We start from the raw sequence: 23,457 nt of genomic DNA, 5'->3' as shown, positions 1-23,457 counted from the left end.
ACTGGTAGTACGCTGTGCTTATGTATTGTTTCAAAGTTTTTCAAAGCTTTTCCGTTAGTTATGCCATATGATTGCAAGGTGGAAATAGTTACTCCAATTTACAAAAGAGGAAACTAAGGTACAGAGATGAATAAGTGGTCAGACATCTAGTACCATGTTGGAGCAAGGGATGTATTCTGGGCCTTCCAACATATGCAGGAGAGTTCTTTTCTGTGCCAACTCAAGGTCTAAGTCATCTTTCAGAATACTAGAATGTTGTGTGATTTTATCTACTTTCAACTATTTACCATCTAGATATTGCAACTCATTTTCAAAGATAAGATCTTACATGGATCCTCTTTAGTTGAAATTCTGAGAATATAATGACTCAAAATTCGCTAGAATTTTGAAACTACTGTGACTTAAAAATAATGAGAAAGAAATGACCTATCTTTCCTTGTTTACTGCATTCACTGTTACTGGTATAAAACTTGGTTTCAGAGCAGAGGTACAAAGTAGAAAGTGTTACGGAGTTCATACAATATTTTTAGAAGCTAATTTATTCCAAGATTTGTTTTTTGTCTTTGTCCCATCTAATGTAGCCTCAGTAAAGATATTATTATATGGTTTCACTTATTTGTGGAACATAAGGAATAGCATGGAGGACATTAGGAGAAGGAAGGGAAAAATGAAGGGGGGAAATCGGAGGGAGAGATGAACCATGAGAGGCTATGGACTCTGAGGAACAAACAGGGTTTTAGAGGGGAGGGGGGAGGGGGGATTGGTTAGCCTGGTGATGGGTATTAAGAAGGGCACGTACTGCATGGAGCACTGGGTGTTATACGAAAACAAAGGATCGTGGATCACCACATCAAAAACTAATCATGTATTGTATGGTGACTAACGTAACATAATAAAATTTAAAAAAGATATTAAATTAATGAAAAATGATTCCTCCCTTGAAAACTGTGGAAATGAACCCAACTTAAATTACCTAGATCACAAGTCAACTATAATCTGACCTCAGTTACATCTTCACTGTTCCTCATCGTGCCCATGTTGTTCTCAACACATTTGACCATAAGGTGCTCCTACCTAGAAAACTTTCTCATCTCCCCAGTCTTCTTCCTCCAACTCTTCCCACTAAAAGTAGCATTGGATGTGGGAATCAAGTGACCCCTGTTTGAAACCATGCTCTTCCATTTAATTGAGTGCTTACTATGTACAAGGCATTTTACACATGACTGTATGTCTTTGGTCACATTATTTAGCCTCTCTGACACTTATTTATCACCTGTTTAAAACCATACCCAACTAGTTTATGTTATTTATTTATTTATTTATTGAGAAAGAGGGGGAGAGAGAGAGAGAGAGAGGGAAGGAGAGCGGGGAAGGGGAAGGGGCTGGAGCCTGGAGCCCGGCTCAGTCTCACAACCCTGAGATCATAACCTGAGCCAAAATCAAGAGTTGGAAGCTTAACCAACTGAATCACCCAGGCACCCCAATTTATGGTCTTTTCAAAATAAAACTGCAGATAACATAAGAACTCAAATATTTGTTTCTTGACTTAAAGAACATGGATATTTAAGACAAAGTTCAAGCCCTACCTCCTCAATTAAGCATCTCCCAATATTATGCCAATTCATAGTAATCATTCACCTCCTTGAACTCTCATTGCAGTGACAATGTTGGTGGTATATCCTATCTTGGAACAATACTAAAGTGGTATGTTTGCATTATTCTCACTCCTCGGTTTTTGCTAAAGTGATAATTAAAATATTCAGTCCTACACTTCTCTCATCACATTTATAATCTAGTTTGGATGTCCAGGAGATACAGATAGAAAGTAAATTGATAGATAAACTGATGGCTCATCACACATGTAATCATAAAAAATAAAATTCAGATTTCTCTGAACTCTGTCTTAGCTCAGCTCTTCACACTTGTCCCTGACTATTGCCTTAGCCTTCCTATCTGGTCTCCCTGACTCCAGTCACTTCTCACTCTAATCCCATGATTTTTTATTGTGGGCTCAATAGAAACATCTAAGGAGCCTTTAAAAAGTACTGGTGCCCAGGATCACTACCACTAGACTCTGATTTAATTGGTGTAAAGTAGGATCCAGACTTCTGGGCTCTGTTCAGCCAGATGAGAATCACTACTCTAAATACCTTTCACAGGGGAGTGGGGTTCTAAAAAGCAAATTTGTCCATGTCACTCCTCTGCTTACTACCTGTCAGTAGTTCTCTGACGTTTATAATGGAAGATTTAAACTCCTGGAATATCATATAAGCCTTGATCTAACATTTCAATTGTTAGCTTTTGTCTCATCCCCTTTTTGTTCAAAAGCAATGGGTTATCCACAAAGAGTTCATGTTGTTTCCTCTGTCTGTGCCTTGGACATGCATTTTCTTATTATGGGAGTGCTCACCCCATCCCTACTCTACTTTTTTTTAGCCTGTATGGAATGGGTTGACATACAAATTAACTAATTAATAAGGTAAGCACTTCCCTTCCTATGCTATCTTCATTCCTGTGCAGTCTTCAAAATCAGGATCAAGCATCACCATTCCTCATTCTGCAAAACAGTCACTATTGACTCTACTTTATCCGCAATGCTATCCTTGCATTTATCTCTTAGGAGTTACGTATTTAATATACCCAACCCCATAGATGGAGAGTGAGCTCATTGAGGGCAAGGACTAAGTCTTTTTTCCGTTTTCTCTCCTCAGTGCCAAGTACACCAGAATGCACTGTGGCTGTATAATGTATTTATTCAACTTACTTAAATCTAGGAAGTCTATAAACTCATTACTATTATAAAGCCTATTTTACAAAAATTTGGTCTTATGGGTGTTCAGTAAGCATAAGACATAAATGCAACCTTCCCCTTCAGGGAATACATTTTATTGTTGAGTTTTCATCTGGGAAAGCCCATAAGTCTGGTTCAAAGTACAATAAATATAGCAAAATAGTAACCACATTGAAATAGGAAGGCAACCTTCCTTCTTCCCTCCCCACTCCAGTTTCCTGCCAAATGCTTGAGGACAAGGACAAGGAAGGTCCACTAACAAAGCACTTCAGAAATTGTCTGGAAGAGTAATTTCAAGATTCCAACCAGTAGCTACAAAAGGATCTTTAACTTATGGTCTTCTCTAAAATCATCTCTAAATTGGCAATTAATGGCCAACTATAATCTGATTTTTTAACATTTGGTTATTTTTGCATTTACAAAGTTGCAAGCATATTGGCAGTGTTTTCCTCTCATAAATTAAGAAAACCTGAGCATAAAGATGAACACACCTCGTGTGTGCAATAAAAGCAGGGGACTAAATCTGGATTTGCTTTTGCTTCTCCAAGATGAAAGGATTTCACAGTTGAATATAGGACCATATTGCCTACAGAGTTCCATGTAATTGCTTTACTTATGACACAGAAATCTAATTCTGCTTCCATGCAATTTAACAGATTTATGGAAAGCCAGATGTTAGCAATTATGGAAACCGACATCATTCATATTCTTGGTAATACAGACCTGTTTGCTCTGCACAAAGCCAACTTAATCTATTATACATATCCCAAGGCATCCAAAGGGAAGAGGCACCCTATTTACATATTGCAACTGTTGTTCTCTGCTGAGCAAACACAAAGACATTCACCCATGATACTTAACCAAATCATCTGACAGCCCTCCAATGACAAAGAGGCAATGAAACAAAAATCAGGCAAAATATTCCACACTCAAATCTATAATCATTAAAGTGTACTTGTTTTTTCTTATTGTAAGTAATGGCTTTCTGTGATTTCCTTGTGTTTCTCCTTGTAAATTCATTATTTAAATGCTCCATGCTCAGATGAGAATTTCCTCAAAAAAATTCTATGGCTAAGCTTACATTAGAACTAATTTTCTTGCATTGACATTTTCACAATTTCTGAAAGCTGTTATTATTGTACTCAATTTTGCTTTAAAAAAAAGTCTGGTCATGCCTAGTCAATCTGCTTTGTTCTTTAATTTGAGGTTCTTAGGTTATTTGGGCATGTAAGAAAACACAATTCAGAAATGTTTGTATGAGCAGCAATCAAACCAATCCCAGCCTAGCCCCAAACAATTTTCCTACCCTTTGAGAAAAGTGGCTCTGCAGAAATTTTAATAGCACAACTGTACCTGCCTCAGGAGCTAAAAGTTCTGCAGATTGATTTCAGAGATCAAGGGAAACATTTTTGTCAGGGGTTTGGTAGCGGTTAGGTCAAAGGAGTGAATTTTTTCATAATCCCATATTCCACTTTCTTGAATAACTTTCATAACACATCTAGTCTTACTTCCAAACTCAAAACAGGTGATGTGTCAGAAAACAAAATTTAACCTGGGGTTTGAATATCCAGCTGTGTGTGTGTTCTGACTTGGAAATCACTACCAGGCATTAGTAGTTTGGGAATGAGAACAGAGCTTGGGGGTTTAATGATAGACAAGATAGGGTGCAGATGCCTCTCCCATAGCTAAAGCAGCATTGCTTCTTTCCCGGTGGCGCACATCAGCAAAATAAGTGAAAGAAACAAGAAGATAAATCTGAGGTCTGAAGTGGCTTGCAAAACACAAGGCTAATGAAATTGTAACCTGCACAGAAAGTTTCAGGTCCAGAATAAGAGAGGTGATAGCCATGTTCTATTGTGTGCTAGCCACACTGTAATTGGATATCATGTTCCTTTTAGAACAGAGACTATTAGAGATGGGGTTGACACACACAGGACCCATCAGAAGAGATCCAAAAGCATAATAAGGGACTTAAACTCATCTCAGTTTAATGAAACATGAGGCGTTCAGCCTGAAAAGGTAAAGACTAAAAGAAAAGTGAGCTGTAGCTTGGTCTCTTTGAGATGCCACTACGCATCTCTTACGAAGAAGTTCCAATGTCCTTCCAGTGTCAACTCTTCCTTGTTCCAGCCTCCACCCCTTCTTGAGTCAGGAAGAAACCCTTTCCTATGGTGTTTCTCTTACTGCTCAGTGTGTAATTTTGTTACTCTCCAACGAGTCTTGCCCTTTTCCTTTAATTGAGTAGCCTCTCTCTTTAAGCAAAGGAAAAAGAAAAACAAAACAAAACAGCTTGTTTGGGCTCACCCTTTCCTTACCTATTCCCTAGAGCCAGCTCTTGGTTCCCAGTGTCTACCACTAGCAGGCACCTCCACTTATGCATCTTCATCCTCTCCTAAATGTTTGCAATCTTCCAAGCGACCCTCTCAAAGTCTAAATCCTGAAGTTTCTCATGACCATTAGTTTACAAACCCATCACCCTTTAATCAGTAACAATTATTTGTTGCAATATTTGCCATTTCAATCTAAGTGTTCTCTTCTTGACCCTTGTGGGATATGATATTGCCCTATTCATCCTCTTACCTCTTCATTCATCCAATCACTAATCACCAGTCATCAATTTACGAAGTACACATGTATTTACTGAGCATCTACTCTGTCCTAGACGTAGTGCTAGGGACTGGGGATAAAACAGGCAAAGAATACAGTCCCTACGAGTAAGGACCTTGTAGACTTCTCCAATTTTTTAAGTTGTTAACATTTCCCAAGGTTCCATCTCTGGTTGTTGGCTCTCTTTCTCCTCAGTGGAAGAGGTATAACATACCAACTAAAAGCCTGACCTTTGGAATCCAGCAGCTCTGGGTGCCAGTTAATGTGACCAGTTGTCCCAGTTTGCCTAGGACTGAGGGGTTCCCTGAGATAGCTGACCTTCAGTGCTACAACTAGGAAACTTCTAGGCAAATGGGGACAAATGAGTCACCTGCACCCCAGTCCCAGCCCTACAACTATTGTTTGTATGACTCTGGTAAATTTACTTAACATCGCTGAACCTTGATCCTACATTTGAAAAATGTGGATAAATAATAACTCCTGGGACAATCTGGTAATTTCAGTAAGCATGTAGTACAATGCTTATCATGTAGTAATTTCTCAAAAATGATTAGCTGTTATTGTTGTTCTTGATCATACTGTTTCTATATTTTTTCTCTCATAGTGTTCATCTTATCTCATGAATTCCTCTGTCCCATCATTTCAGGATATACTCAAATCCACACCATCAGTCCTGAGCTCTTTTTAAGCTGACACCTTCATCTGTTCACTGAGGATTTCCACTTGAATTCTATCTAAATTTTCACACAAATTCTCATGGATTTGATCAGTACATTATCCAGCCAAACCCAGAAATGCTAACACTCTAAGATCTCTCTCAGCCCTGATCAGTACATCTGGTATTAATATTAAGTGACTAACATTAAAAGAATACAGTTTTTCGATACTCCATGGACTTGCCCTGGTCACAGACCACCTTTATAGGCTATACAAATTTAGGTGTTCTACTGCAGATGGAGAAAACAATTCCTTCTAAGTAAGAAAACAAGAGTAGAATAAAAGCAGAATAGCTTTCTAAATCAACCAAGTTGGTTTACTTTCTGCCATGAATAACTCATGCTTCTTTAACTAGTGATTAAATCTGTTTAAAATCAATGTAATTCTGACCAGTAGAGAAAATAAAAAATCTATAAATACTGAAATACTTGCTATCCAAAGAGAATTTTACTGCACAGAGAGGTTATCTAGTATTGATGCCAACACCTTAGATTTATGTTTTTATATATCTGCTTATAGATAAGAGGGTGGGTTATGGTAGAGCTGCATCTGCATCCCAGAGTAGAACAGTGATGCTTTTACAAGCTCCTAAATGCCTAACACTGAACCATACATGTTCTATTGTCATATTCATTTTATTGTATAACAAAGTTTCACCCTCAACTGAAAAAAATTTCCCTCTTGCACTTTAATTTTATATCTTTGTTATGTTACATCATATGCAGAGCTGTGGATGTACTTTTCTAACTTCCTTATTCATTCAGGAGGAATAGTCTGGTTTTATTTACCTTTGTGTGTCCCACAGCATCTTTACAGTGTCTTTCGCCTGCTATGAATTACATGCACATGTGTTACATTTGAATCTGGTTGAGCTGTGATTTAAAAAAGAACCCTTGTCCTTTGGGGACCTCTGTTTTCTCTTTGGTAAACAATAGGAATTGTATATTTTCTAAGATCTTGTCCATTTCCAGTTGGTATGATTACTTTTTACCTTTGTAGGACTGTTTGTAATTCTAGTGTTAGACTATGCGTGGTAACAGATGGAGAACAGGATAGAGGAGAAGGGAAGAACCCAGCTTCAGGATGACAAAGAGTATTTTTAGAATTAAACAGTTTTTCCTGGACAGTCAATATTTACTGAAACATCTCTTATCTCTCTTAATGAGTGTTCACAAGCAGGTGCCAAATAGAGAAAGTAATGAAGAGAGAAACATGGTTTTTCTATCTGCTTTGAAGCCTTGGAAAATGAAGTCCTTGGTGACAAATACACATGGGGAATCCAGGTGGGGTGAAAACCAAAACTAACCCTCTATTTTGACAAATCATTCTTTCAAACAAGTGTCAGATGAGAAATTATTTGTTCACAGAGAGCTTACAAAGTAATTTCATTTACTACCAGAAACATCCTACAACTTACAGAGAAATCAAAGGTCAAAAAAACATTGTCACTGGTACAATTCTAAAACCAGGTCTCAATCTAAACAACAAGACGGTCCGATTATAGACCCTAAGAATTCAGAGACCTTCTGTGCCTATTATTTATTGTCTCCTTCAATCACTCTTTATTTTGGCCCCTAACTTCTAGGAAGTTGTCAAAGCTCTTCCTCAGTAGAAGGAGAGTTAGGACAATGACGAAGGATAACAATTTGGACAATTGTGCCAAGAAGCGCAGTATCTACTGAAAGAACTAGCAAGCTATAAATAAATCTTAACATCATCTCGTGGTGTCTTTTCTTGGATGATCTCTTGTCTTGGATCTTCTCCCTCTCTTCATATTTCTTCTCCTAGTTAACTTAAGTAGTAAAAATAGACTTGCGGCTATCTTCTATTTTGAAGGGATATTCTCTGGAAAGATCTAGAAGGCATTTGTGGAGTCAAGGGAAAATGAAGCAAGGAATAAGAGATTTCAGCCCACTCTGCTCTAGGCTTTTAGGAGACAAGTTCTGTTCATTTTGAATTTTTTTTTCTTTTTGTGTTTTTTACCCTAGAGAGGAGAGGTAAAACTATAAAGACCAAAACTAAGTTGGTTTCCAAAGAAAAGCAAAGGAGGCCACTGACAAAGATTCTCTCTTTGAGCAGACTCCATTCTGGCTCCTCTGAGCCCTCCTCTTGACGAGGCCTCCACCTTGGCCTATAAACACTGCAGACGCTCAGCACAAATGATTTTGTGTACCCCACCCCACCACATTAAAACATTTGAACAAACACCAGCATAGCTTCTACGTGCAAGAGCGCATCCCTAACATCAAGGCTCAAGCCCCCATAAGTGCGTGCATGGGAAGGCTCAAGGCTGCCAAAAAAACTTCCTGCTTGTTTCAGCCAACACCTGTGTATATGGCTCGTGTGTCCCAGTCTCTTCAGAACAGCAGGGGCCTGACTCCAGCAAGGGCTGGCTAACCATCTACCTAGTAATGCAGCTTACATACTCCTCTCCATTTCTGCCATTTGGACCATTATAAAAGCATCTTACTGTTTTCTCTGCCTACATCTCTTCAAAGAGAAGCCAGGTGAACAATCTGATCATACCACTCTAATCTCAAGGATTTTTTAGCAGGAAAACGACACAGGTGGAGTTGCTGCAAGGTCATATATGTAGGGATTTGCACAAAATTAAACTTTTGTGCAATTAAATCTGTATTTTACGTTTATGTGTCCCCAAACTGACTGCTTTAGTAAGTCATTTCACAACTTCTCGGCTGAGAAATTGGTACTCACCACGTGGCAGAGAAAAGACCTCTCTGTTCTTCATTTTCTCCTGTATAATGGGGAATCACACCCAACTGGAAGGGTTGGAGCAAGACGTTAGCACACAGTAGCTGTATGATAAGGGTCATGATCAATCACCAGCTACCTGTGATGGCCTCGCTTTTCTCAGAAGAGACGTTCTAAGTGAAAGGAATAAGAGGAGCAAAACCGCACAGGTGTGGAAAATCACAACGACCTATGTTTGATAGAGGGTTTAAAAGTATGTGAGAGGGGCGCCTGGGTGGCTCAGTTGGTTAAGCGACTGCCTTCGGCTCAGGTCATGATCCTGGAGTCCCTGGATCGAGTCCCGCATCGGGCTCCCTGCTTGGCGGGGAGTCTGCTTCTCCCTCTGACCCTCCCCCCTCTCATGTGCTCTCTCTCATTCTCTCTCTCAAATAAATAAATAAAATCTTTAAAAAAAATAAAAATAAAAAATAAAAGTATGTGAGAAATATTACTGTATTTAGAGCTAAATAATATATTTATATGGCAATGTATACAGATAAATACTTATGTTAACAACATCGAGACACTGATATTATGAAGTAAGATTCACAACTTTAGTGCCTTAGCTTAGAACACAAGACCCTTTATAATCTGGTTTCCACCTCTATTTCCCAGGCTCCTTTCTTGTTGTTCCCCACCTACAATACTGTCATATGATAGCAAATACTTTATCCACCCTGGAAATTTCACCATCACTTGGACACATTTAGATCTCTTTCATGACTCTGCTCCAATCAGACTGCTACTCCTGCCTGGAATGCTTATCATGATATCTAATTTTCCCAGATAAAAAATTCCTTCTTATCCTATAGACCCAGTGAAAAAAAATCGTATTTTCTGTGAAAGACTCCTATGTACATTGCCATCCCCACATGCCCCGACCCGAGAAAGAATTAGTAATTTTTTCCTTAGAGTCTGATTTTTATTTACTTATATATCTAATCACAGCTCAACCTCCCCCCAAACCCCACCCCTTCCTCTTTCCCCATTCCAGATTGGAAGGATATTCCTCCTTGTGTGTCTAAGACTTAGCACATGGACTAGCACAGACCCCCTCAACAAATGCTCACTGAACAAGTGAATGGTGATTTTTTTGTTGACAGTGCTTTGTTTGGTTTGAGTACAATCATTTAAAATTCCCTGCTCATAAACCCAGAGGTAAATATTTCACAGCAACATGAGTAACCTCAGACTAAAACAAACAATTCAATATTTATTTCAAGGAAGTTGTAGATGCCAATCTCTGAGTTGCTGCATAGACATGATCTTTTGGCTCTAAGACATTCAAGCCAGAAGTTTCTGTAATGAAACAATTGCTTCCACTGAACTTCAAGAGGTAGGAAGCTGGCACCTACATGTAATGCAATACCAGAAAGTGCTCAGAAACTAAGAAAGGCAGGTGAACATCCCCTGAGATCAAATTGTGGATCCCCAGGTGAAAAACATCAAGAAGTTAAATCAGGTGGTGACTGGAAACACCAAGGCTGGATTCTGGTATTTCAATGGTGGTTTTTACATTGTTGGGGTCAGATCTGAGACCCCAGTGAACACTGTGATTCCATTTCCTCCAAACATGCATGTAACACACATATACACAAACCTGCATTGAGTTTCAGGGCATTCACGCAGCCCTCTGAAGGCTTTCAACGAAACCTCCCAGGCAATGTGGTGCTCAAACATGAGTGGGCATCAGAATCACCTAAATGGGGCTCATTATAAAACAGATCACCAGCCGAATCCCCAGACTTGCTGACTTGCTAGGTCTGGGGTGGGGTAGAGTGTTTTCATTTCCAATGACTTCCCAGGTGATGCTGACACTGGCTGATCATACTTCTAGAACCACTGCCCTGAGCTACACGGAATTGAGTTCACAGACAGTAATGTTAGGAAACTCTTTTTTAGGAATACCACACTCATTTTGTTGTCACCCAGTTGGGACTGTCAACTGTTTAGGAAGGAAGTAACAAGAACAACAAGGACAATGACAAACCAAGTCATTTCAAACTTAATAAAGAAGATTTTGCATGTTACAAGCTTCAAGATTCTGTGCAGGAGGAAATCAAAGTGCCTCTATTGTTACCTGATCTTTCCAAAAAAGGCCAAGTGTGCAATGACAGGGAGGATTTAAAGGAAACCATAACTGCACAGCAAAGCACCTTTCAGGGAAACACATCAGCCTTTTTCCCAACTGCTACTCCTCCTGTGAGCCCAGGCACTGCTCCACTCGACCCTCCCATCCAGGCCATCCTCATAGCTCCCATCCCTGCTTGTTTCCTTTTCTCAGAACTCCCACTGGGCCTGTTCACACAATGCAAAATTGTCCCCCAGGGCCTCTGGAACCCTGCATCATTCCTCTTCACATCCCCAGAGCCTAAGTAAGCACCTGGCATCTAACTACTGCTTTTGAGTTGCTGTGCCCCAGACAGCACATTACCGAGTCTTCATTTACCACACTGTAAAGGAAAGCAATCTTCTACATTATTAATAAAAAACTAGAAGTTAGGTGAGCAATATGAAGAGGAGACAAAAAATCCATTCCAAAGAGAAATATGTTTATCAAAAATATAAAGACTGGGACCATTTAGCTTAGGGACAAACCAGCAACACCCCAATAAGCCTTTAGGAGATCACTCGATTAGAGGACAGGAGAGTTGAATGATTTGCATTTTTAATGACCACAGTAGAAAAGAAAGTCATAGACACAAAGTCACATTCTTTACAACAAAATTCAATAATAGTATAAAAATTACAGGTACTTAAAGGACAAGTAGTGTGCTCAATAACCTTTTGTTGTAGAACTTGAAAAATACCCTCCTTTGAGGAGCTCATTATTGAATGATACTGAATAAATGAGATTTTCTAGAAATTCCTAGACTAGGCTATTTTCCTCCTTGAGTTTTCAGTTAGTATATCCTACAGAGTGCCAAATCCACAAGATGCCTGGGAGGGAAAAAAAAAAAAAAAAAGGTTTTAAGGCCAAATAAATTCAGGACACTAACCCTATACAGCAAAGGCTCTGACAAGTCCTGTGGTTAATAAAACCAGGTTAATTATATTTCATTTAGAATTTCCCAAATATATTTGCTACTAAAATGCTTCTTTGAAAGATATCCCAGCATTAGTGTCTAGATCTAGACTTTGCTAAATGTTCTGCTCAAAGTCTTGCCCAGTTGGGTTTTAACTACTGATGCCAACCATAGGGCGGGGGAAGAAAAAGCTTCAATTAGTCAAAATCACTGTTATTTCTCTCTTTATGCCAGGTAAAACCCAGACCTCTGTAAAAAATATAGGGCCTACAAAGCACAATCGTGCTTCCTTAGCTCAGTGCAACTCAGTGCAAGGACAGGATATAGCAAACCACTCAGGCCTCAGGTGCTGAACAGAGCTGGAGCCAGCTTGCTCGTATGCGCTGCTATAGCCCTTCAGGTACGCCTGCCATTTTGACTCAGGAGCTTCTGCTCCCCCTGACTACAACTGGACATCACATAGCAGTATTAGAAGCTCCCGTAGCCCTGGGCCACCTCTCAGCAGAGGAGCATGTTGATGTGCTCAGGTGACTTCTCAGATGGGCACCATCCTAGCTCTCTCTCTCTCGTTGAGATATGTCATGATCCCTGGAATACACTGGCAAGGAGTAAAATCTTAGTTTCTTCAGTACACACATGTAAAATAAGCCACATTTAAACATCAGGGACTTGATGTGTCTGTGAGCATACTATGAAGTAGAAAATGACGTGATTATCTGAATAATCATCACTTAATGTAATCCTTTCATAAGTTATCTTCAATTAATACATAACTGACTGAGGCAATCGGGAGAGTAGAAAGAACATGGGCCATTTCACACATGGCCATGCTACTTGATGTATTTCCCCTCATTTGCTACCTATTTCACAAAGGCTTTTGAAGGTCAAGTGGCACACGGTTGACATTTGATAAATAAAAATATGGCTTTTATATTATCGTTCACGCAGCAAGACTTTAGTGGGCCACAAAGCAATATTTCGTTGCTTAATAAAAATATTAATACATGTACACAGTTCTTAGAAAAGATGTTAATGCTTTCTGGAAAAATAACTCTACCAATAAACAGCCGTGTGACCATGAGTAATTTATTGAACATCTCAGTGTGCCTCAGTTTGTCTATTATGCAGAGATTATAACCATATTTACCTGACAGAGTTGTTTTATGGATGAAGTGAGTTCGAAAACATAAAGCTTTTAGAAAATTGTCTAGAATATGAAGTAATCAAGTTAGCTCCTAATAATACACCCAAACCCTCCCCCACTTCAAGTGTAATCCTCCCCATGTGATTGAGATGACTGTTCCTTGATTCTCTCTGATCACTCTTTTCCCTAATTACCTATTTTACAGCATTGACCACATAATTTTGTGGTTAATTACAACCTGTTTCCGAATGCTATTGGTTGTTACATGTATGTTGATTTTTATCTTCAACTTGGTGTTTTAAAGTCCCTATGGGATGCAAAAACAATAGTCCCCAAGACAAGGATTCTCTGCATCCTCCACACCACCCATCTTAGTGCTAAGACCACTGCAGGCTAATTTTTATGGATAGAAAACTTATAACAACATTAGTATGCTTATAGAGGGTTTCTGTACTTGTTTCTTTAAATAGCTTTCTGGTTTTCCTCCTCTTCCTTTTTGCCCATATGATCTTCGCATGGATGAGAATTTAGGCCCCCTGTTTCCCCAATCCATTAAGCACCGCTTCAAAGCATGGGTCCCTAGTTGTTTTATCTGCTCTCTGGCTGACTGCAGGTGCCATTAGGAAGGTGTTTGAACATTGTCACTGAAAAGATACTAAACAGGGCCATGGAGGCCTACAGAATAGACCCTAGAGTTAGTTTGAGATCCTTTGAGAGTATTCCCCAAAATGTCTGGTTTTAGTTTCAAACTAAAGTGGAGAACAGTATATAGGTCTGTTGTGTCAGCGTAGATAGCCTGAGGGTGACCAATGAACCTCAGATTCATACCTGAGTTTGGTGCGATGCATTCTATTCTGACACCATTTTGTGAAGTATTTATCACCAAAATGGAGGAGGTGCGTTTGCCTTCCCTGGGAAGTCCCCAGACTATATTCAATTTACCTTATGTGCTGATCAGCTCCAGTCTTACGTGTGTATGTACGACTGTACTTGAAAGGGGAGCAGGAAGCTTCCTGAGGGTCTGATGGGACTCACTTCTCACCTGATTTAACAAACCGTGTGTTAACGTCCACCGTCAGGCCATTCTCAGGGGCCCAGAATATCACATCTGTTAGAGGTTGGCAAAAGTTCTTAACCTCTCCATCCTGTGTCCTGCCCCTACCGGTCCTTTTTTGTATCCACTCCATACCCAGGTGCTGTCTGTGACTGGTCTGTCCATCTGAGCCCTTTTAGTGACATGTGTCAGTTGTGTGCCATGCAGCTGAGGTCCTCTGAGTCCCCAAACCACACTCCAATATACTTCATACTGTTTCTAGTTAGAAGCATAAAGCAATTTTTTTTCAAAGATTTTATTTATTTATTTGACAGAGAGAGACACAGCGAGAGAGGGAACACAAGCAGGGGGAGTGGGAGAGGGAGAAGCAGGCTTCCCGCAGAGCAGGGAGCCCGATGCGGGGCTCGATCCCAGGACCCTGGGATCATGACCTGAGCCGAAGGCAGTCAACCAACTGAGCCACCCAGGCGCCCCGAAGCATAAAGCAATTTAAACAGCTCCATGGCCAGGTGGCATCTGCCTTTGGGAAGACTCTCTAATAACAGAGAATCTATTTCCTGGCTGAAAACCAAATCTGAAGTTTCTGAAGTCCTTTAGCAACAAATAACAATTTTGAAGTCAATGAAACCTCACCAAATATTATCAAGGAAGGGTGAGGGGCTGCTTAACTGAAAATACTTTCTGTATGGGGGTGGGTGGTGGGTTCTTTATTATGTGCAAAGAGAGAAAATCCACCAAGTGTCCCAAGACTGGGGTGTATGTCTCTGTCTCAAACACCAAGACACAGACTGTGAGTCCACTGGATAAAATAATTCGCCAGTGCTCTTGATTCAGATGGAATATAACAACTGTCCATCTGGGTCTCACTCATTCTCTCTTTGCCGTGTCTCCTTGACTTCCAGCCACCCTGCTTAAAACACCTCCTTCAACCATGGGCTCATAGCTGGCCTCCTTCTCGCCAGAAAGCATTGCAGTGCTAACATATTAAAAGCAGAAGCTTTTGGTTGGGATCAAACCCGCATTACATTCTCTGCGTGCCATTTCTCAGCTGTGGAATCTGGGACAAGTTATCTTCATCCTGGGACCTTATTTTCCTTGTCTTTGCCATGGTCACAGTGAGAGGCCTTTCCTCCCGTGGCAGTCGTGAGAACAGAATTAGGTGATGCCTGAAACTCCCCCACCCAGAATGTGGCACACAGTGTGGGTGTTGGGTTCACGATAACGGCTATCAGCTACTGAGCACTTAAAACTCAAGTGCTGAATGCTTTTTCCCCATGTTAGCTTATTTAATCCTCACAATTACTCCACAGCAATTTAGGAGGATGGCACTTCTGTAAATTGCTTAGACTGGTGTCTGGCACCAAGTAAGCTCTCAATAAATGTTAGCTCTTATTAGTATTACTGTTGCTGTCTTCCTTTGACAGGTGAGGGATTTGAGGTGAAGTGAGGTTAAATGTTGACTATTATTATCTACAACTTGCCAGGATATTTGCATATGAGAACACTTATGTTACAAAAAATTCCACCAGCAAGTATTATTTAATCATTGTATGATAAGGGAACTAAGGCTTAGAGAAGTTAAATATCTGGCCAAATGCCACTCAGCTAGAAAGTGGCCGAGCTGGGATCCGATTCCAGGTCTACATACACTTGAAACCTGCGCACCCCCGCCCCCTTCCGGTATCATGCTGTCACCTGCTAAGCCTTCGTAACTCTTACCCCTTCGGGAGCATCTCCAGGTCCTAGCCCTTTTTATCTCCACTCCTAGGAGAACCAGACACTGGGCAGTGATAGAACCCACACCATTCTTAGACCATTTCAATCTGTTCTGACCTATCAACCAGTTAAAAGTGAAATCTTCCCAAGAGATTCCAACTGAACCTTTTTTGGCTGTTTTATGTTGCTTTGCAAGTTGATGACAGTTGCAGCAGCTGTTGGGACAAGTAAATCTTTGTTGGGTTATTTCTAGTGATCAGAGAGCACACTCCAGGGTCTGGGGACCTGCCTCACACAACCAGGTCCTGTGGAGGCAGCAGTAATAGAGGCCGAGGGGCCATGCGTCATAAGAACAGCTGTATGTCATCCTTTAGGGTGCCTCTATCGGGCAACATGGGTTTTTCTGGGATTTGAAAATTCTGTTCAATAACAACAAGTGTTTGACCAATACAATTTAATTCAATACAAATCTAAAAAGGAAATCAAAATACCTCAACAGTACCGCAGGCTATAAAAGACTGATGAAGAAGACAAGCCTGATTTGGCAAGTTCCATGAGAGAGATGTAAATAAATGGCTATAGGGATGCATAAAAAGGAGGTTATTATTATTATGATTAATTATTATTGGAGAAAATCTATGACAGTGGTTTTCTATGATGATTCAATATTCTTTCTAATCATTTGGAGACTTTTTTTTAAAAAAGAAAAAAAACCAATGACTTCTAAGTCCCACAAGAGGTCAAATGAGTCAGAATCTCCAGGGTGCGTTGGCCCATCATAAGGATTTTTAAAAAGCTACTTAGGTGAATCTACTGTGAAACAGGTTTGAGAATCACTGGTTTTGGGGTGCCTGCATGGCTTAGTCAGTTAAACGTCTGCCTTTGACTCAGGTCATGATCCCAGGATCCTGGGATCCACCCCTCTGTCGGGTTCCCTGCTCAGCAGAGTGTCTGTTTCTCCCTCCTCCTCTGCCTCTCCAGCTCACTTGTGTGTGCTCCTGCTCGCTCTCAACTAAATAAATAAAATCTTAAAAAAAAAAAAAAAAGAATCACTTGTTTAGGAAGCAGTACTTCATCAGGATTTTGACAACTGGAAATGGGGACAGAGGGATGGTCAGGGAAAAGCATACAAGTAAAGAAGTAGAGGAAAGAGGGCTTGGGAAGAATGGAGGAAGGATTTGAGCAGACTTGTGGATCCATGCACAGTACAAGAGGAAGCAGAGGAAAATAAAGTCTCATTTGCAGGAACAAGATCACGGAGACAGAGGGAGGTCGAGGGAGTTTGAATCTCCTTTCCAAAATATGTAAACTTCTGCTCTTGACATATGCCATGGTTAATTATATATTTGTTCTCATTTCTAGATGACCTAGATAACTATGTCTAGATAAAAAAGCAACTGCTCAAAACTTGTATGTTACAACTGAGAATCACCGACTCAAACTACCACATCCAAACACAGAGTGCCCTGCACCTTACGGTAACAACTGGAGGTAATCACTGTCATTTACCCGTTGGAAAATTTTTGTGTGCACATCTCTCCTGGAATTATGAAAATACACAAGCATTGGAGGAAGAGGCAGACAGAAAGACAATCTATTAAATCTCTCAGTAATGCTGATTCTGTCTGCCTCCACCTAATACTAGTCATTTTCAATAATACGATCTTCTTTAGGAGCGAGAGGCAAATCTTAAACACTTTTCTCATGAAATAGTGAATCTTGCTTGTGTGCTGGCTTTTAGGACATCAATAACATCCGATGTTTACAGTAACTGATGAAGTCAACAGAGCAGGTGTTATTATTCCTATCTAACAAAAACTGGCATAGAGTGGCATGCAGTTGTCCTCAACAGCCACATTTTGGATTCTGACATATGCCATTCCCACTATTATTCTGGGAAAAAGCATAGCTGAGTATATGTTGCTAAAACACCTTTTAGAAGGTTTTAAAATTCTTTTAGATTTTATTTCTTTATATGTAAGCATCAGTGATGATGTTATTTAGGGCTCATTCTGATGTGATAATTTTCAGTGCCGTGAAGGTGCATTTTTATGATTCAGAATATTCCAGGTCACAAATCCCTCAAGAACAGAGACCTTACTTGATTCATATCCATATTCCCAGAAAACTTAACACAGTGCTGGTGTGGTGACTGTTCTCAGTAATTTTTTTTTTTTCTGAAAAAAAAACTCACGTGATTTTGTGGTATTTAACATCTTATGTTATAATCATCATGCACACAACTAGTTATGTCAAAACAAACAGAAAATAAATCTGAGCTGATATGGTTTTGATTATCTAGTCCTTCAAACATTTGACATACATGCATTAAATGCCCCACTTGTGCCCACAGTGCTCAAGGGGCTGGAGGTACCATGGCAAAACATAAACAAGGTCTCTGTCCTCAATTTGTACCCTTGTGGCTGGAGACAATTACATACATGGATACATCCAGTAAATTGAGAATTTTAAAATGCTATGAAAGTTATAAAAGAGAGTGATAGAACGAAGTCACCAGAAAAGGACTACTTCAGATAAAATGGTCAGAGAATGGCATTTGGGCTGAGAATGATATAAAGAAGACAGCCATTGTAACAAGACAGTCATTGGTGTTCCAGACAGAATAGCAAAGGTAAAAGCTCTGAAATGGGGGGAGTTCACTATTATGTTCAAGGCATGAAAAATTAAAAAGGCTAACATCTGTAGGAGTGAAGTCTAAGAAGTGGGTAGAGGTAATATCACCTAAAGCCTAAGGCCACATGAAAAAGTTAGAATTTTATTTTACATTCAATGGGAAGGCATTAGAAGGTTGTAATAAGAAAATGACATGATTTGACATATGTATCTGCTGCACCATGAAATATTCTGAACTAAGAGTACTCTCAACTACCAAAGAAAAACTGAAGAATGGCCAGATTTCTATTCTTATTAAGACCCATTCACAAAGATATTTCCAAAAGTGTGGAAATGAAGGGGCATTCAGACTCACAATTACCCTAATTAAAAATGTCACTAATAAAAACAACTTTATTGCCTTGCCAAGGAATCCAATTTGCTGTAGTTTTCCTGTGCAGACCAGGGATCAGTTCGTGGAAGAAGAAAAGTGCTTCTGCAGGGAGGGCAGGAGATCTGATCCCCCAGGCAGACCACTCAGCATGGCAGAGAAAAATCTGCAGGTGAGGTGACCATGACATCTGTCATCTTAACAGGGACATTTATGGGAGTGACAAGAACAACAGGCATAAACTGGAACTGCACTGGGTATCTGGGATGTAGAGTGACCCTTGACTTAGGCTTGAGTCTCAACTTGCATCAAACCAACTATGTGGCTGGGAACAAGGTGTCACCGTTTCTGAGACTGAATTTCTTTATTGGGCACATGAATTGGTTGCATTTTTCTCATTGACTGAACACCAATTACCAGAGGGTCTTACTGGAGAGATAGAGAAGAATCAAGTCCATTTCACACCCACATTCTAGTTGGACAAGTTTCTATGGTATAAGCCAGAGAAATATACATCAGGAGAAAACTAAAGCTAGCAGAGGACAGGAGTGATGACTCCTATGAAAACATCGAAAAATGCTTCATGGGGGCCTGGTGGAACACAAGCTGAAATTAGGAAAAAAGAACCGAAATTCCCATGGGAATCAAGATGATCAAGGAAAAGATAGGGTTATCTTTGATTCAGAGTTCTGTTCCATTCCAGCCAGAGAGGACAGCATAGGCAAAAACATCTAAGAGTGCAAGAGCATGGCAGCTCCAGGCAGTTGTAAAATTGGTTTAACTAGGTAATCTCTAGGGTTCTTCGTGCAACAAAATGTTAAGAGTCACCCATTAAATGAGATCAAATATTGTGTTTAAAAATGAGATTTTTATTTTTAGTGCCACAGTGTAATACCACACAAGGCCAATATTCTTTCTCCATCCTTCAGTCACAATTGCCATTCTATCTATTCCTATTCACATAACATATATTTACACTGAGTTGCACACATATGGAACTTCTTGGCCATATGTACAGGAAGTATCTGAAGACCCAGGATAACTATAAATCTGTCCCTAAGGTGACAAGGCACCTGAGTGGCTCAGTCAGTTAAGCATCCGGCTCTTGGTTTCCACTCAGGTCCTGATCTCAGGGACATGAGATCCAGCCCCAAGTCGGGCTCTGAACTCAGTCTGCTTGAGATTCTCTCCCTCTGCACCACCTTCCACCCCCCACAACCCCTACCCCCAGCTCACACACACACTCTCTCTCTAAAATAAATTAAACAAACAAAAGAATAAAAGAAACATAGAGCCTAGGGCAGAATGCTGAATATGCAGGAACACTGAAGATAATGGTAACTAACATTTACTGAACATTAACAGGTGTCAATACAATTAATTCTCACAACACTCATAACCTAAACAGCAACATTTCCATTTTACCAATGAGATACCCAGGTATGGACTAGATAAGATCTTGCCACCGGGAACCTATTTAGAAATCAAAGAGCTAGAATTTGACAGCAGGGAGTTTGGCTCCGGGATCCATGCTTTTAACAACTATACTGCATGCCTCTCAACAGGAGTGGTGGACAGTTCATGCTGTGTGCCCATTGTTCACTAATTCATCTTTACTTTAAAACAACCTCAGAGGAGAAGTTGGAAAAACACTAGGTGGATCTCAGTAGGAACCTTCAAAAAAATATGTATGCAATGAGCAGAGACAATAAATTTTCAAAATGGGGCGCCTGGGTGGCTCAGTCGGTTAAATGACTGCCTTCGGCTCGGGTGATGCTCCCAGGGTCCTGGGATCGAGCCCCGCATCGGGCTCCCTGCTCGGTGGAGAGCCTGCTTCTCCCTCTCCCTCTGTCTGCCGCTCTGCCTACTTATGCTCTCTCTATATCTCTGTTAAATAAATAAATTTAAAAAAATTAAAAAAAAAATTAAAAAAAATATATTTTCAAAATCACATTCCCATTTTCTAATTCAGCAGTCTGAACCCAAGGTCAGAAGGCTTGCCCTGTAGGTCTCTCCAAATCCACATGAAGAATTTAGTTGAATTCACAGGACATGATGTAAATGGACTCCCAAGGTTCTCATGGAAACAATGACAGGTTTGATCAGCTGTTTGCATATCATGAAAGTTGTAGGGTCTTGAAGGTAAAAAAAAAAAAAAACCTCCATCTGCTAGCTTCCTCTGTTCAGCATTTAACAGAACCTCAAGCATAACAGTGATTAAAGAGATTTTGTAAGTAAGGATGGTGGTGGTAATAACAATAAGGTTAATGCAGCTGTATTACATTTGTGCAACAATGGAAAGCTTACAATCTTTAAATGTGTGGCATCCCATTTAATCCTAGCAACACATATATATTATTATTCCATTTTTACCCTTTCACCGACAAAGATTCAGAGAGGGGCAGTGCCTTTTTCAGTACAAGAGCTGGGATTTAACCTCAACTTTCTCATTCCACCAGTATTTCTTCTTCTCCCATTTCTGTTTCTCAAACTGTTAAAAATTTCAGCAAGCCACCATGGTTTTGCTTCAAAAGAACTAAAAGCCATGGCACACAGACCCAGGCTTTGAAACTCTTGACTGCCCCAGTTTCCATATAAAAATCCTAAAGCCCCACACTGCATAATCCCTGGCCTACTCCTTGAATTGTTGAGGGAGGAAATTTGAAAACTGATGAGTTTAACCAGTGAGCGTCATATTTTAACACTGGGAGCTGAAGAGAGTGCCAAAGCAGGCTGCCCCTCCTGCAAAGGGCCAAAAGGATGGAGGGCATGGCTAAAAGCTGCTTACCAACACAGGACTCCCCGGATAGTGAAAAGGTCCCATCGTCATGGAAACCGCTTCTGCACTCACAGTGGTACCACCCTGGCAGGTTAACGCAGCGGGAATGGTTGTGGCACTCAATGATTCCCTCTGTGCATTCATCAATATCTGCCTCAGAGAAAAACACAAGCCCACCAGGACATTAATTTCTTTTGACACTAACCTTTCAGTAAACACCTAAAACATGTTCATGTCAACAGATCAAAGTGATTAGTCACCAAAAATGAAAGTTACAGAAAGAACCAAATCCCATTTTTTCCAGAATTCAAACAAATGGAAAGCTAGGGATGTGTTCTCATATACTGAATAATAAATGAGAGCTGATGGTCATGAAGACATCCTAACTACAAATGTTGTGTTGGCTTCTGCATAACCGAAAAGGAAATTGAGGATGTTTGGCACACTTTTGGTATTGAGTATATATGGCTTTTCTCGGATTCATTGTTTCCAAAAAAGTAATTCCAGATATTATTTGCTGTTCTTTGAAAACATCTATGAACGAATAAGCTCAAGAAACTCTGGCTCAAATAGTGTTGAACTGATTTTTTTATACTGCCCTATCAAAGAGACTTATCATATTCATACCCCCTGCAAAACTTAGGGAGGAGAATAATAATACGCTGTTTCCCAAATTTATTTGGCTGAAGGATGGACTAGTCCTGTGAGACTGTTTGGGGGAGCATAGGTGGGGAACTACTGTTCTAATTCTTTTTAAGCTTAAGGACTTGATTTATGATTAGTCATTCAGAGATCCTCATTCTTTAGTCATTCCTTTTTTTTTTAATTATGTTCAATTAGCCAACATGTAGTACATCATTAGTTTTTGATGCAGTGTTCAATGATTCATTAGTTGCATATAACACCCAGTCCTCATCACAACATGTGCCCTCCTTAATACGCTCTTCAGTCATTCCTGATGAAAGGTCATATTCTGGGCTTTGTTTGCTCTAGGATCTGACTTTTTTTAACATAAGCAAATGCTTAGATCACGCACAGATTCTCTAGCCCAAAGGCTTGCCTCTGAGCTGAAGGAGTTACACCACTGCAGAAAGACAAGCTATCAATTGTTATGCCAGGGTCAGCTCATTCTTATAGATCTCTCCATGCAATTGTTTCTTGGAATATAGCCATTGTTGGCTAGAAATCTTTTACTAGGTCTCCTGGAAATATCTGAACTATGCCAGTCTTCTACAAATAGAAATCTAATTAATATTGGGATATAACACATAATGAATAAAACACATTTTGGAGTCTTCTTCAGCAGTGCCCTGCTGTAGGCACTGGCTCAGGGGCAATCAGCTCCCAGTTGTGCTATTACCTTGACATGTCCTAAGGTGTGCACAGGGCTGGGAATGTAGTTTGCAACCTGTCAGTCTCATCTTGTGGCATTCCAGCCAAGTAAGGAGAGAACAATTGTAGCTCTTTATACTGGGCAAGTCCAGCTTTTTTCTTTTCTTTTTTTCTTTTTTTTCCTTTCTTTTCTTTTCTGCCAACTGCCACCTTCTTCCTTTATTTTTAATTTTTTTATTATGTTCAATTAGCCAACATATAGTACATCATTAGTTTTTGATGTAGTGCTCAACAATTCATTAGTTGCATATAACAACCAGTGCTCATCTGTCCTCCTTAATACTCATTACCCGGATACCTCTTCCCCCAACCCTCCTCCCTTCTGTAACCCTCAGTTTGTTTCCCAGAGTCTGGAGTCTCTCATGGTTTGTCTCCCTCTCTGATTTCTTGCCATTCAGTTTTCCTTCCCTTCCCCTATGGTCCTCTGTGCTATTCCTTATATTCCACATACGAGTGAAACCATATGATAATTGTCT

The 23,457-nt window shown here is 40.1% G+C and overlaps 1 protein-coding gene across 2 annotated transcripts in view; it reads right to left on the bottom strand.

Annotated features, from left to right (window-relative positions):
• NELL1 (neural EGFL like 1) overlaps positions 1-23,457 on the bottom strand; it is an 807,199-nt gene that overhangs the window by 21,153 nt on the left and 762,589 nt on the right. Inside the window, exon 16 of one of the 2 annotated variants that reach the window (XM_035012452.1) lies at positions 21,599-21,739. The exons of the other annotated variant lie outside the window; for it this stretch is intronic. Within the exon in view, the coding sequence (XP_034868343.1) occupies positions 21,599-21,739 (141 nt within the window). The remainder of the gene's footprint in view (positions 1-21,598; positions 21,740-23,457) is intronic. 2 annotated transcript variants of the gene reach the window in all.

The sequence above is a fragment of the Mirounga leonina genome, unplaced genomic scaffold (assembly GCF_011800145.1).
Source record: "Mirounga leonina isolate KUSES-001 unplaced genomic scaffold, KU_Mleo_1.0 Mir_166, whole genome shotgun sequence".
Classification (NCBI taxonomy): domain Eukaryota; kingdom Metazoa; phylum Chordata; class Mammalia; order Carnivora; family Phocidae; genus Mirounga; species Mirounga leonina.
The sequence above is the reverse complement of the archived record's forward strand: the minus strand, read 5'-3'. Positions and strand labels throughout refer to the sequence as shown.